Source organism: Bidens hawaiensis, unplaced genomic scaffold (assembly GCF_021521415.1).
Source record: "Bidens hawaiensis isolate Kalapana, Puna unplaced genomic scaffold, B.hawaiensis_p1.1 tig00025445_1, whole genome shotgun sequence".
Classification (NCBI taxonomy): Eukaryota; Viridiplantae; Streptophyta; class Magnoliopsida; order Asterales; family Asteraceae; genus Bidens; species Bidens hawaiensis.
This window is the reverse complement of record NW_027494069.1, coordinates 194,629-207,895: the sequence shown is the minus strand read 5'-3', so window position 1 is coordinate 207,895 and position 13,267 is coordinate 194,629. Positions and strand designations below refer to the sequence as shown.

Below are 13,267 nucleotides of genomic sequence, written 5' to 3'. Positions count from 1 at the left end.
AATCATTAAAAATATGAACTTTTAATGACCAAAATTATTAAGATTTTAAAGATTAAACCAAAATAGTTAAAATCAAAAAACCAAAATTTGAAGTTGAAAACAGTCAATATGGATTTTTATAAAATAAAATATTATTATTATTATTATTATTATTAGAGCGTCACTTTCCCAAATTCAAATTGACGGAAGGGAGGGAAAAGAAAAACCCCCAAATTATCTCAAATCCAAACCACTCCTATTTTCACTAATTTCAACAAACCCTAAAGCTTCAGTTCGTTGTTAATTTCAAAGATCCAGTTACTCTAGTCCAAAAAATGGCTGAGATTCTAAGCCCTAACCGTACACCGGGACACAAGCAGCGAGCGCAGGTGTTGTCGCCTGACCGGCCGTTGTTTCTGGGCTCCAACGATGACAAACTCGAGCGTGCTCAGGCACGTGCCGCACGTGCTGCTGCCACCCGCCGTAAGCCTGTGGCGTTTCAGCAACCAACCGATGCTGCTCCTACCGATCCGTGTTTAGGTCAAGACCAGATTATGGAATTGCTGCAGAATTGCCTCAAATTGGCCACTGAAAATGTATATATGCTTACAGATTTAGTTGATTATTATTATTATTATTATTGTTATTGTTAATTATTATTATTGTTAATTGCTAATATTATTGTATATTTGGAGTGTAGAAAATTAATCAGAAGAATACGTGGGAGCTGAATTTGATCGATCACCTTTGCGATATTATTAAGGTGGAAGAAGAGAATGATGCCGAAACTAATTTTCAGAAGGTACTTCAAGTTAGGCTTTATTGATTTAATTTGTTATTTCTCTAGTAGTAGTATCATGAATTTTTTGACTATGTTTTTATTATTATTATAAATCTTCTTAAATTTGAAAACTTTATTCATGAGTGAGTCTAAATGACATGAATTTTGCTTCAAATGTATCCAACATGTGTGTTCTAAAAGTGTTTTCATCGAATCTTTTGAGTTTATTGGAATTTGCTGATAATCGGATATGTGATAAAGTTTTGAAAATCATTTGGATCCGAAAGGTTCATCCAATAGTTTGTCTATGACACTAATGGTTGGGTCTGGATTCTGGAACTTATACTTTGTAGTTAGTAGTAGCCTTTTTTAAAGCTCGATTCACGTTTTGATCTGACTCCGCAGTTTCAGCATTTTCTAAATAGGGATCTTGTAACACTTTCACCGCAGACATGATCACATATCAGTCAACTTTTGACTTAAACCGTTTTTTCCCATGTTAGTTAATAGATAATCAAGAAGATATCAGCCATTTATTATTCTGTATTAAGTCTATACTTTTTTGTGCTTAGAGTTCCAATGGTTTTTCTTTGTCAAGTGTGAGCTTTATTTGCTGATTTCTATTAAAAGATGCATCTTGGTGATATCCATGTAGTGTCATCAATGATCAATGCATGCGTAATTATCATTATTGATATATTTTATTGGTTTTTTGAGTGCGCAAGTGTAATAATCTCTTATAAACAACTCTTTACTCTGTGTTAAGTGTTTGATCATATGTATTCAGAGCTTTTGTTTCTGGACACTTAACATAACGCATGCCCAATCAGACATGGCAGTTTCGGCCTAATTATTTATGAATTATGTTTAAGCGAATTTTGGTTATGTTTGATCGATAACATGTTCTTTGCGTAAAATCAAAAGATTAGCTTTGCTATAGATAGGAACTAATTAGCTAATCTGAGTTTATCTAGTTTCCTTTCATGGTTATCATGTTACATTTTTGCTAGCATGTTTTTCTTTAAAAATAGAGATCTTAACCTCACAATGAACACATACGAATGTTTAATGATTACCCGTTTAAAGTGAAACAGGTTTAAAGTATCCCAAATTGTGCTTTAAATGTATAAAGTCTAAAACCTCTTAGCTATATTATACAAAAGTTTAGATCATTATTGAAATAACATGATTTAATCTTACTTAAAACACTAAGTATCTGCAAATTTTTTGACAAAAATGTCTTTTGATCAACCCAAACTGACTCCACATGTACAAAACTGACCCGATTGTTAAATCTTGGGACACATATCATTGGTGTAATAATATTATGTTTTTGTGAATGAAGGCAAGTTGTACTCTTGAAGCTGGAGTTAGAATATACTCAATGAGGGTGGATTCAGTACATTCAGAGGCATATAAGGTTCTTGGAGCGATTAGTCGAGTTGCACAGGATGCCGAACCAGGTTAGCTTTGTTGTCGTATGATGGGCCAATTTGGTTATTTTAATCTCAATCAGGTTGAACGGTTCAAATGGTTTGAAAGTAGCTCAAATTGAATTTTCAAATCATGCAATCTTCTAGATCGTTTTATCAAAGATTAAGATAGTTATTGTTATATGATTGTTGTTTTAATGATTATTTTAATGAATCCATTATTTTATTTTTTATAAAAATGGACAAAAAAGTGTATTTTTAATGTGATTACATATTTAAAATAATTAAGAACATGGTATATGCATATAATGTAATTATGGATTGCTTTTATAATGCCAAAATTTGTAAATTTGTTCATTTTTTTATACTTAACATATTTGTATAAATTGGATCAGTTCCATGGTTTTTATAAAATTTGATCATATTTTTATGTTTTATAGTTAAAATTTAATCAGCTTCGTGATATTAACTTTTTAAGAATGTGGTTTTCTTTCTATGATAGCCATGTAACGATGTTTAAAATTTCTATCTTACTGCAAAATGTTTTAAGACAAGTCATGTTTTACGTAATTAATTAATGCCATGAAGACAAGCTTTTATAAGTTTCAGTAATTTCATGAAACTATATTTTATCTAAAATAATCATAATATTATAACAACTTAATGTTATTAATCATAAGTGGTTAATTGAATAGTGATTGTGACAACAAGTTTTTAAAGTAAGAATGATTCTTGACATCGGTTTCTTAATGTGGATAAATTGTATAATGGAACTTTATATGTTATGAATGTTAATCGTTACAAAGTGTTGTGGTGTTGTGCTGTCACAACAGATACGGTACATGATGACAATTCAAACAACATGCAAGTAGAAGGCACTACAAAGAAGGAGAAGGAACACAAGGTTTTTTTTGTTTTAATTCTTTTCAATTTTTATCTCATTTTAGGTGGATATAAACATTTGAACTAATTATAATTTATGATATTATTGTAGTTATCTCCTTTAACAACATTGGAATCATCCTTTGAGGCTCTTAATGTGAAGAAGTTTGATGGTAAGGGTGCCACCTATATGTTTTATTTTTACAATTTAACCATAAACTAAATTACTTTTTATCGTTTTAGTTGCATTTGCTGTTGATCCTCTTTATCATCAAACAACTGCTCAGTTTGATGAAGGTGGATCAAAAGGTCTTTTGCTGAATAATCTTGGAGTTTATGGTGGATGCCGAATGGTTTTTGATTCACTTGAAGTACCTGGAAAATGCATGTCATGTTCAACCGACCATCATAAAGCCAATACTATTGATATTTCTCATGTCAGAGGTTTGTTTCTTTCATGTACAGGTGGCAAAAATGGCTTGGGTAAAAATGGTGCCTTATGATGCGGGTTGAAACGTGTCAAAATGGTATCCTTTGGATACCAGGATTGGCATGAAACAGTTGTGTATTTTTTTGTTTACATGCTTAGAAAAGAAGTTAGTGTCATTTATGATTACAAAATTTATATTATTACGTCAATTATAATCTAATTTTTAAATCAACTGATGTAGGCGATATTATGTTATGAGAATACCTGACTCACGTACTCATTTGACCTTTTTGATAAATAAATTACCCAATATAACCCACTGATAACAAAATGTGATGAAATTGCCGTATGCTGTTTCAGTTATAATCTGATTTTTGAATGAAATGATCTATAAGGTTTCATAAATTAAATAACACCTGGGTGGCTTTTGACCCTTTGACTTATTTACTCATCTGGTCTTCTAGATATGAAGTTTACCCAATTTGACTCATTGATAGGTAAATGGGTTGAAGTTGCTATATATTATTTCAACAGTATAAGTTATTTTTGAATAAAATGATTAAGGGGCTTTTATGTTTTAAAATTACACTTTGAGTGAATATTTGCTTTGTTTACTAATTTTTCATGTTGGATATAAAAATAACACACCTCGACCAATTGATAATTTAGTTACTTGCTCAAAATTGACGTTTATTGTTGTTCTTCATCTAAACTTTTAGTTATAATCTGGTTTATGAATTAAGAGTTACGTTTAAGGTGATGTTTGACCCATTTTATCACTTTACTCATTTTTAGGGTTCTAATTGAACCAATAACACATGGTATATGCTTGTTTTAACTTTAAGCGAACACAGACGAACAAATTTTCTTGTTCATACTCTCGTTCGTTAAGGAAATAAAGCTGCTCGTCTTCGTATATGTTTGTTTGTTATACCTCAAACGAACACCCACATATAATCATATATGCAAACAAACACAAACAAATGAAGGATTTCTGTTTTTGTGTTCATTAATTAAAAGAACAACAAAAGTCATTCATGTTCGATTGTTTGTTCGTTCGTCCGTCAAATACACACCCTACTCGTTTAGCATTTTTATGAACTATAAATTTTCCTTGTTTCCATTGCAGACTGTATTGACCAAATGACATCAAACTTCATAAAGAAACTTGAAATCTCACCAAGTCTTAAGGACATAGTCAGCCTGTTTGATGAAGATAATAAAAGACCTGCAGATACTTTTTCTTCTTCCCAAACATCTGCAGAACCAGAAAATGAAGCTTGGGATGAAAATGAATTTAATGACGGTGGACATGAAGCCTGGGACTACATTAATGACAACCAGACAAATGTTAATGATGACGGCACATATGATGGTGACGATGATGATTTTGCTCCAGTTCATCATGAGGTGAGTCCAGAGGTTTTATTTAAAAGGGCAAATAGCATAAACATCCAACATACTTTTTTTGTTTTTCTCGTAAAAGTCCCTAAACATTTTTTGCGCATAAAAAACCAACACACTTTCTGTTTTTTCATGTAAAAGCTCTTAACAATATTTTGCACACAAATTACCAGCATACTTTCTGTTTTTCATCATAAAAGTCCATTAACATGTTAAATTTGAAAAACATTTTATCTCTTAATAATGACCGGATGGAATCATGAACACATTGTTTGTCAAATTACATTATAATAGTGATAAAAATCATTTGCTTGTAACCTTTCAACGGTTTTAAATTTTCACAAACCATTTTATACGGTTTAGTTTTTTTATTTTATTTTGAGTTACGTTATCGAGGCTCATGTATTTTTATTATATTGGTTATAAAAGTTTATTTTGTTAGTATCAACTTGTTGAGATAAAAATGGAAAAGAAAAGACGAACGTCGAATGGACTTTTCCTTGCCACATGTCTAATTCAAACATTAATTCATCTCAATTCTTTCCTCATGTAGTATTAATAAGTAAAAACATACAATTTTGGGTAACTTTAACATGTGAAGGGGCTTTAATGTGTAAATTTTTTAAGGGACTTTTATGTGTGGAAAACAGAAATTAAGTTGGTTTTTTATATGCAAAAAATTGTTTACTTTTTATGAGAAAATACCGAAAGTATGCTGGTTTTTATGATATTTGCGCCATTTAAAAATATTTTTTTGGCTACTTTTGGCTTTCTTGACACATTAGAGTCATAGAGATGTAAAATAACTCAAGTCAACCCGTTGTTATTTCTTAAGTAGTTTTATGAAAAACAAAGGAACCAACTGGTTAAGGTTTGCTTGCAGGAAAACGGGCCGTATGTTTCTCATGATGGTGATGTGGATGAGAGATCCGCAACAGTTGACGGCTACTTGTTTCTAAGTCTTGGCTTAACCGGAAAACAAAATGCTTGGGCTGGCCCTGATCACTGGAAGTATCGAAAGACTAAAGGTAGGATGCAGGGCACCTAATGGGTCAAACCAGGTTTGGGTCAAATTAGGTCATTTTTAGTGCATGCCTAAATGGGCTTGGCTGGGCTGGCCTGACCGGCCTGTAAATGTTTCTCTTTTAAGTTAATTATGATTTTTAAAAACAATACTGTTAAAATAGTGAACGGATTTTTTGAAAAAAGTATTTTAAGAGGTTACATACGTAATCTAAGATGAAACATAAATAAATAGGCTTGTAAACAAACTCAACTTTTAGTCAACCGTTCATAAATCGTTTGGCAGAAGTTCGGGTTGTTTACAAGCCTGTAAGTAAACGGGTGGCGATTGTCACCTCTATATTGCTTTCATTTTCAGTATTTATTTATGTTTTTATGTATTTATTATTTAATCTTTTGCAGGTTTAGAAGATCCTGCTAAGGAAACCGGATCACCAAAATTGCCTAAAAAAAGCAAAAAACAAGCTGAACCCGATATAGAATTTATTAAATCAGACTTAAATAATGAAATTTGTAGCATCCTAGCTCCACCTAAAAACCCTAAAACTTTATTATTACCTGCAAGTAGGGAGCCATGCAACACAACACTTCCAGAAGATTGCCATTATCAACCCGAAGATCTTGTCAATATATTTCTTCTTCCAAATGTTATGGTAAAGTTACAATATTTAAATTATTATTCAATGTTCTTGATCATAATTCTTTAATCATGTATTTATTGTACGGCAGTGCCTTGGGAAGAAAGGAAGGAGATATTCTGGTACGTTTAATTCATTAAAGCCATTTTTATAGATTGAATGTTGTTTTCTATAAGTAGTTTGAGATTGATCATCTTTGGTGGATTTTGAAATTACAATTATACCCTTTATAGTGAAAGCCCTATTGAAACTTCTTATATTACTTGGTACTTGCATAGCTGTATGCCAATTTTTAGAGTAAATTGCACAACTGGTCTGTGAGGATTGAGTGATTGACCATATTGCAAATTTGGTTCGCAGATTTTAAGACCTGAAAACTTAGTCTAAACATTTGTGAGAGGGTTGCACATTTAGTTTTCATTGTTAATCCTAGTTTGTTTTTAACAGAAAATTAATTGTGATTAACGATGGGGGCTAAATGTGCAACCCTTTCACAAATGTTTGAACCAAGTTTGCAATTTGGTTAAACCAGATGGACTATTTTTTTTAAATTATTTGTCTTGAAAACTTGAATCTAGTTTTTTTATGAGATTGAAAGTTGATTTCAATTAGTTTGATATTGATTATCTTTGTTAGATTTTTAAATTACAAGTTTACCTTTAGAGTAAAGCCATTTTGAAACTTCGTGGATTACTTGCATTGTTGCATGCTAAATTTTATATAAAAAAAGTAAAAAACAGTTGTATGTAACTTGCATAGTTTGACTGGTATATAAGATGGTCAATGCGTTTGACTCTTCAGATGAAAATGGTCAACAAGGCCAATTTGATGATGGAAATAACGAGCCGTTTACATCTTGGGATGATAATGATGATCGTGGCCAATTTGATGATGGAAATACTTATAACAGTGATGATGATGATTCTACCACACTTGTCTCTCAGCCCCGTCAGGTTTGTTTTTAAATTTAGTAGAAAATAAATTAATGTGATTCATAATATATGTGTGGGACCTCGGGGGGGGGGGGGGAGTGAAATTGTACTAACTTTGATGTAATTTTAATTTCGTGAAAATAACGTTAAAAGTGGTGGAAGGTTAATTAGGCATCATGTTGTGGCGTTGATAGCCGAAAGACAAGGGTGCATGCACTTATCGGCTGATGGTTGAGTGTAATGCACCTTATGTCCAAGGCTTGATGCAAAACTATTATCGAGCCGGGGGTATCACCGGAAGCAGCCTCTCTACGGGGTAGAGGTAAAGCTGTCTACATCTTATCCTCCTCAGACCCTACCATAGTCCATAGCTTTGCTATTGGTGGGATTTACTGAGTACAAGAGTACAAAATTGAATGCTTGTGACCTGTTATACATTATTCTAATATAAGTACAATGTTTTTTTTTAACATTTAATATGTAAAACAGGTAAATAAGATTGAAGTTGAGTATGACAAAACATCAAAACAAGTTGATGTTCAAGCACTCAAAGAGACACTTTGGTCATCTATGCAAGAAACACAAGTGAGTTCCTTATTCTATCTATGCACAATTTCATATATATAGTCAACTCACATGTTTGACCAACATTCTTTGGGTACAACTAATGCTATGCAGGAAACTAAGACATTGTCTTTTAAGCATTTGCTAACATCTTTCCCAACTGATAAAAAGAAACCAGCGGCTGCATCTATTGATATAATCTCCCCACATTTGTGTTTCATATGCGTGTTGCATTTGGCTAACGAGCATGGTTTGAGCATTATCGGATGTAGTGACTTGGGTGATCTTACAATAAACTTACCAGCTTAATCGTCAGTCTGGAAGAAAGTGTGAAGACATGAAAAAATTTACACTTTTGGTGTTTTGATTTACCTAGAATTTAAGATTGGATTGGGACTTTGTCATGCTATATTTATCTTATTATAGCGTTTCAACGTGGTTGTAACTTGTAACACTATGATTTTTATATGGACATGTTATTCCTTTTATTTTGTAATCGTGGGAACCCGTTACTAGAAAACTCACGGGACCTTGCTAATAATTTGCTAACCAATGAGATCAAGTAAATTAAAGCATATGCTGGGTAGGCAACCTTTAAGAGGTTTTACCGTTTTAGTATAATACCAATGAAAAGAAAATTCTATTCTGTGTTTACCTTGAATTCATAGTTTTATAACTTTTATTTTAGAGTTTTGTCAAACAATCATTATTACAACTTAAAACAACATAAATGTGTACACTATTTTTTCTTATGATCGCTTGCTAGTAGGGGTGCACAAATTGAATATTTTTAGGATGGTCAACAAAAGTCAAAAACGGGTTGGGAAAAATCGGTTCCGGGTATAGTCGGATATTTGATTGGGTTTTTTTCAAGTTTCGGGCATGGTCGGATTTTTACCGGGTATTCCTGGTTCGTATTCCAGCGGATCCGATTCCATTTCTGGGAAAAATCCTATACCGGGTTGTACCCATTGGTCGAGTACGGGTAGTATTTTGTGCACCTCTATGTGCTCGTATGTTGCAATTACATTTGTTGGTATACTTCCATCTTTAAGAGATCCACCAATCTCGTGACCCTCTCTATTGTTGTTTTAGCTAAACATATCTAGTGGAAACAAATTGTGTTTAAGCTTGTGGCTACTTTAGATTCATGTCACGAAAAATCTTCTTCAATGGAGTTTTTAAAACTTATGTCAACGATTTGATTACCTCTATGTGTAGTCAAAGTCGTATTTTGATGTCTTTGACCCTCCGAAATGCATATCTATACCTAATAAACAACTTACTGGTCGCGCCACATGTCAAAATTCCTACGAGCTCAACATTCTTTTTCGTGTTTCTTTTAGTTTACTTCTAGCATTAAAAAAATTAACTAAATAAAACAATGACTATCAGTCGTATCTTATCTGAAAACATCGTTTTATAACTCCTAAACTTGTATCGCCAAGTCGCTAACTATTTAATATTCCATTCGTTTATTCAACTCGTACGTTTAATACGAATAGTAAGCTAGCTAACTAGCCCCCACCATAAGACGGTACAAACATAACACGCAACTTAATTGCTAGCTTCTTTTTCTACTCTATAACCCAAAACTAATCTCCAAATATTCAACTAAAATGGCGGAAAACAATAACAAACTAACTTCAACTTCCTCCTCTTCACCGCCGGCCCGTGAGATCCTAGGCAGCTACGGGCTACCTTTGTTGGGACCATTAACGGACCGGCTATATTACTCTTGGTTCCAAGGACCCGAGACGTTTTTTAGAAAGAAAATCGAGAAGAACAAGAGCACGGTGTTCCGTACAAACGTGCCTCCATGTTTCCCATTTTTCGTTGCGAACCCGAACGTGATTGCGGTTCTGGATTGCAAGTCGTTTGCGCATATGTTTGATATGGAGTTAGTGGACAAGAAGAATGTTCTTGTAGGCGATTGGATGCCGAGTACGAAGTTTACCGGTGATCGGCGAGTTTGTGCTTACCTTGATGCATTTGAACCTCGACATGAATTGGTACGTTACTGATTTTACTTCTGTTTTGGATTTGATTTATTATGTTTTCCAGTTTGTCCAAACAACGAATATTTGTATGTGACTTATGATAAAAGGATATATTAATATTAATTTTTAGTATTGATCTAGAAATAAAAAATATTGTTTTTGACTTATTATATTGTTCTCAAAACCTAATATACGATTGGTTCTTAAAACACCATTCAAAATTATATAGAAGACAATCATCTAAAATAAAATATTTTTTAATCATTAAAAACACCATGTTTTATATAATTTTAAAAATTATATTTTAGTAAAATTTTTTTTATAAAAACTATGAATTTAATTTAGGCTTTTAAACATTTTTTTACTATTATAAAAAGTAAAAACTTCATTATAGTTTTTTGTTTTTATTATATTTTTCTCATGTTTTTAGTATTTAAAAAAAGTTGGGGGAAGAAAGTACGTAATTATGGTGGCATGAGGTAAAAACTTTTTCTTTTGTTATTCAAATAAGTCGGCGTAACGGTTCAATAATTTGAAGCTGATTTATCCCACGATGTGACAAATTAAGAGGATATGGGATGTATTATCAATTTGTTTAGTCCGAAATAATTTTTGGTGAACCATCTAATAAATTATTTTATATTCGAACAAAATTAAGTTGCTTTAGCATTTGAAAAATCAACTTCATAGATTTTAGGTTTAAACATGTTGTAACCTTTATATTGCCTGTGTTGTTTTAAGATAATTGTCTGGTCCCTACTCATTTTTATCCACACGTGAATAGCATGGTGGTGTCAAAAAATGTGTAATTGAATTCAAGATTGTCCTTTTATAATTTACTAGTTTACAACTACTTGTTTGAATATTAAAACTGGTCCCAATTCTTGACTGTAACCTATCTTATTGCCATCTTATCGTATATTAGGTACTTAAATCACTTTTACCCTTAAAAGGGTTTTTCTCAATTATTAATCATCTGTGATGAAGCTTGGGAAACAGGGGGCGGGGACCCCGACATACACTAAGCTTCGTCCCTGCTTGTAGAAATTTAATTCTAGATGGTTAAATAGTGCTAGTTGAATACTACTACAATATTAAGGGGTCGTTTAGTTAGCGGAAAGACTTAGAAATTGAATTGAAATATTTTTCGAGATATATTATATTTGGTTGGCATTTGCGAATAATGCAATTTGAATGGTTTCCTCTCAATATCTTCATCCGTGGATTTCAACTTTCCATTGGAATGTTACATAATTACCATAAAAACCTCACATCCTTATAAGATGGCATTGGGATTATTTTGGGCATGAGTTTAAGGGCATTATGTCTTTTCCATTTTTTGAACATTCTAATTCAGTTAATAAATTTGCATACTCAACATGATATAAAAATTTTCACCGTTTTGAAGTTACTTTTACATCAGTCGACTCGTATTCTCATTCCGTTCAAACACTCTAAAACATCAGTTTGAAATCTGGAATAAACCTTAACGGAGTTATGTTTTTTTTAACGGGGTCCAATAAAAACAAATAGTATGAAAGGTGAGGTCGACGACAACAAAATTCTGCGGTGAAATTATTGTAAGCCAACCTTAAAAAGGTGAGACTAATAAAATCCAATTTTCCTGTGCTTTTTGCTATCACACACTCTTCAATTGGTTTATACTTTATTAATGTATTCGAGTTTGTAATTGTGGTTTAACTCGCAATTAAAAAATGGCAGATCAAGAACTTCGCAATGGACACACTCAAACGAAGCTCAACCACATGGGTCCCAACCGTAACCACCCTACTAGACACAATGTGGGACCACATCGAGTCCCAACTCGCCTCCGGTCCAGTCAACTATCTCTTACCCATTCAAAAATTCATCTTCGCCTTCGCATCCTTATGCATAGCGGGTGCGGACCCGGCTAACTCACCCAATATAGCCGAAAAGGGCCACATCCGTATGGACCGATGGCTTGGGGTCCAACTCCAACCTATCGTCCCAATCACCACCTTCCAACCCTTGGTCGAAATATTCCTTCATTCATTCCCTTATCCTTACTTCTTAGTGAGCCGCGACTATAACAAACTATACGAGTTTATAGAAACCGAAGAAAAAGAAGTAGTTTCACGAGGCCAAACCGAGTTCAAACTCAGTAAAGAAGAGACAATCCATAATCTACTTTTCATTGTCGGGTTCAACGCGTTTGGCGGGTTTTCAATCCTTTTCCCGAGTTTATTATCCGCATTAGCGTCAGATAAAACCGGGATACAAGAAAAGTTACGCAAAGAAGTAAGAGAGAAAGCGGGGCCCGGATCAGGATTGAGCTTGAAGTCCGTTAAAGAAATGAACCTGGTTCAATCCTTTGTTTACGAGACACTCAGATTAAACCCGCCCGTGCAATTACAATACACGCGGGCCCTCAAGAACTTTGAGCTGAGTTCTCATGACTTGGTTTTCGAAATATAAAAAAGGCGAGTTGCTTTGTGGGTACCAGCCTTTGGCGATGAGAGATCCGAAGGTGTTTGATGACCCGGAAACGTTCGTTCCGGATAGGTTTACCAGGGAGAAAGGTAAAGAGTTGTTGACTTATTTGTACTGGTCAAACGGGCCACAATCTGGGATGCCAAGTGGGTTAAACAAACAGTGTGCTGCAAAAGACTATGTTACCCTTACTACTTCGTTGTTTCTAGCACATTTGTTTTTGAGGTATGATTCGGTTACAATAACAGGTGCTTCATTTTCCGCTGTTGAGAAACCGAAACCGAAGCCATGAGTTTCCTTAGCAGTTTTATGTTTATCAAGTATTTTTAACAATTGTGACATACAGAAGTAACAGAACATCATGTAAGGCATCTGTTTACTGTTTTATTTTATGAATAAAGTGACATGTCTTGAATTTGATTATAGAAATCAATTATATAAGATACTCTTTATTCTAAACTTTAATGTGTTGGTATTAAACAAGTTAAACTGTCGACCCGACCACAACCTATTAACTAAACGGATTAACATATAACCTTGACTATTTTCGTGTCAAGAATTGTTACCACTACATTATTAAAACAGTTAAAAGTGTACACTTTTATAATCATATTTTATAACAGTATTTCATAGTTGAGGAATTAGAACAAAGCATACAAATAATATTTCTCATAATCTTTCACATAAATCAATAAACCATTCTAACATTTCAGTTTTATCATTATAACA

The 13,267-nt window shown here is 33.2% G+C and overlaps 1 protein-coding gene and 1 pseudogene across 2 annotated transcripts; both read left to right on the top strand.

Annotated features, from left to right (window-relative positions):
- The first annotated feature begins 190 nt into the window (after window positions 1–190).
- On the top strand, window positions 191–8,613 carry LOC143571617 (condensin complex subunit 2-like). Its single transcript, XM_077057000.1, has 13 exons — window positions 191–575; window positions 680–781; window positions 2,106–2,223; window positions 3,027–3,097; window positions 3,188–3,248; window positions 3,319–3,519; window positions 4,635–4,915; window positions 5,793–5,937; window positions 6,335–6,585; window positions 6,662–6,692; window positions 7,372–7,523; window positions 7,992–8,087; window positions 8,181–8,613. The coding sequence occupies exons 1-13, from the start codon at window positions 315–317 to the stop codon at window positions 8,373–8,375; spliced, it is 1,965 nt and encodes a 654-aa protein (XP_076913115.1). The 5' UTR covers window positions 191–314; the 3' UTR covers window positions 8,376–8,613.
- Window positions 8,614–9,604: 991 nt separating this feature from the next.
- Window positions 9,605–12,927, top strand: LOC143571608 (fatty acid hydroperoxide lyase, chloroplastic-like; annotated as a pseudogene). The gene is made up of 2 exons (XR_013142119.1): window positions 9,605–10,078; window positions 11,789–12,927. The product of XR_013142119.1 is annotated as a fatty acid hydroperoxide lyase, chloroplastic-like (transcript).
- The last annotated feature ends 340 nt before the right edge of the window (window positions 12,928–13,267 follow it).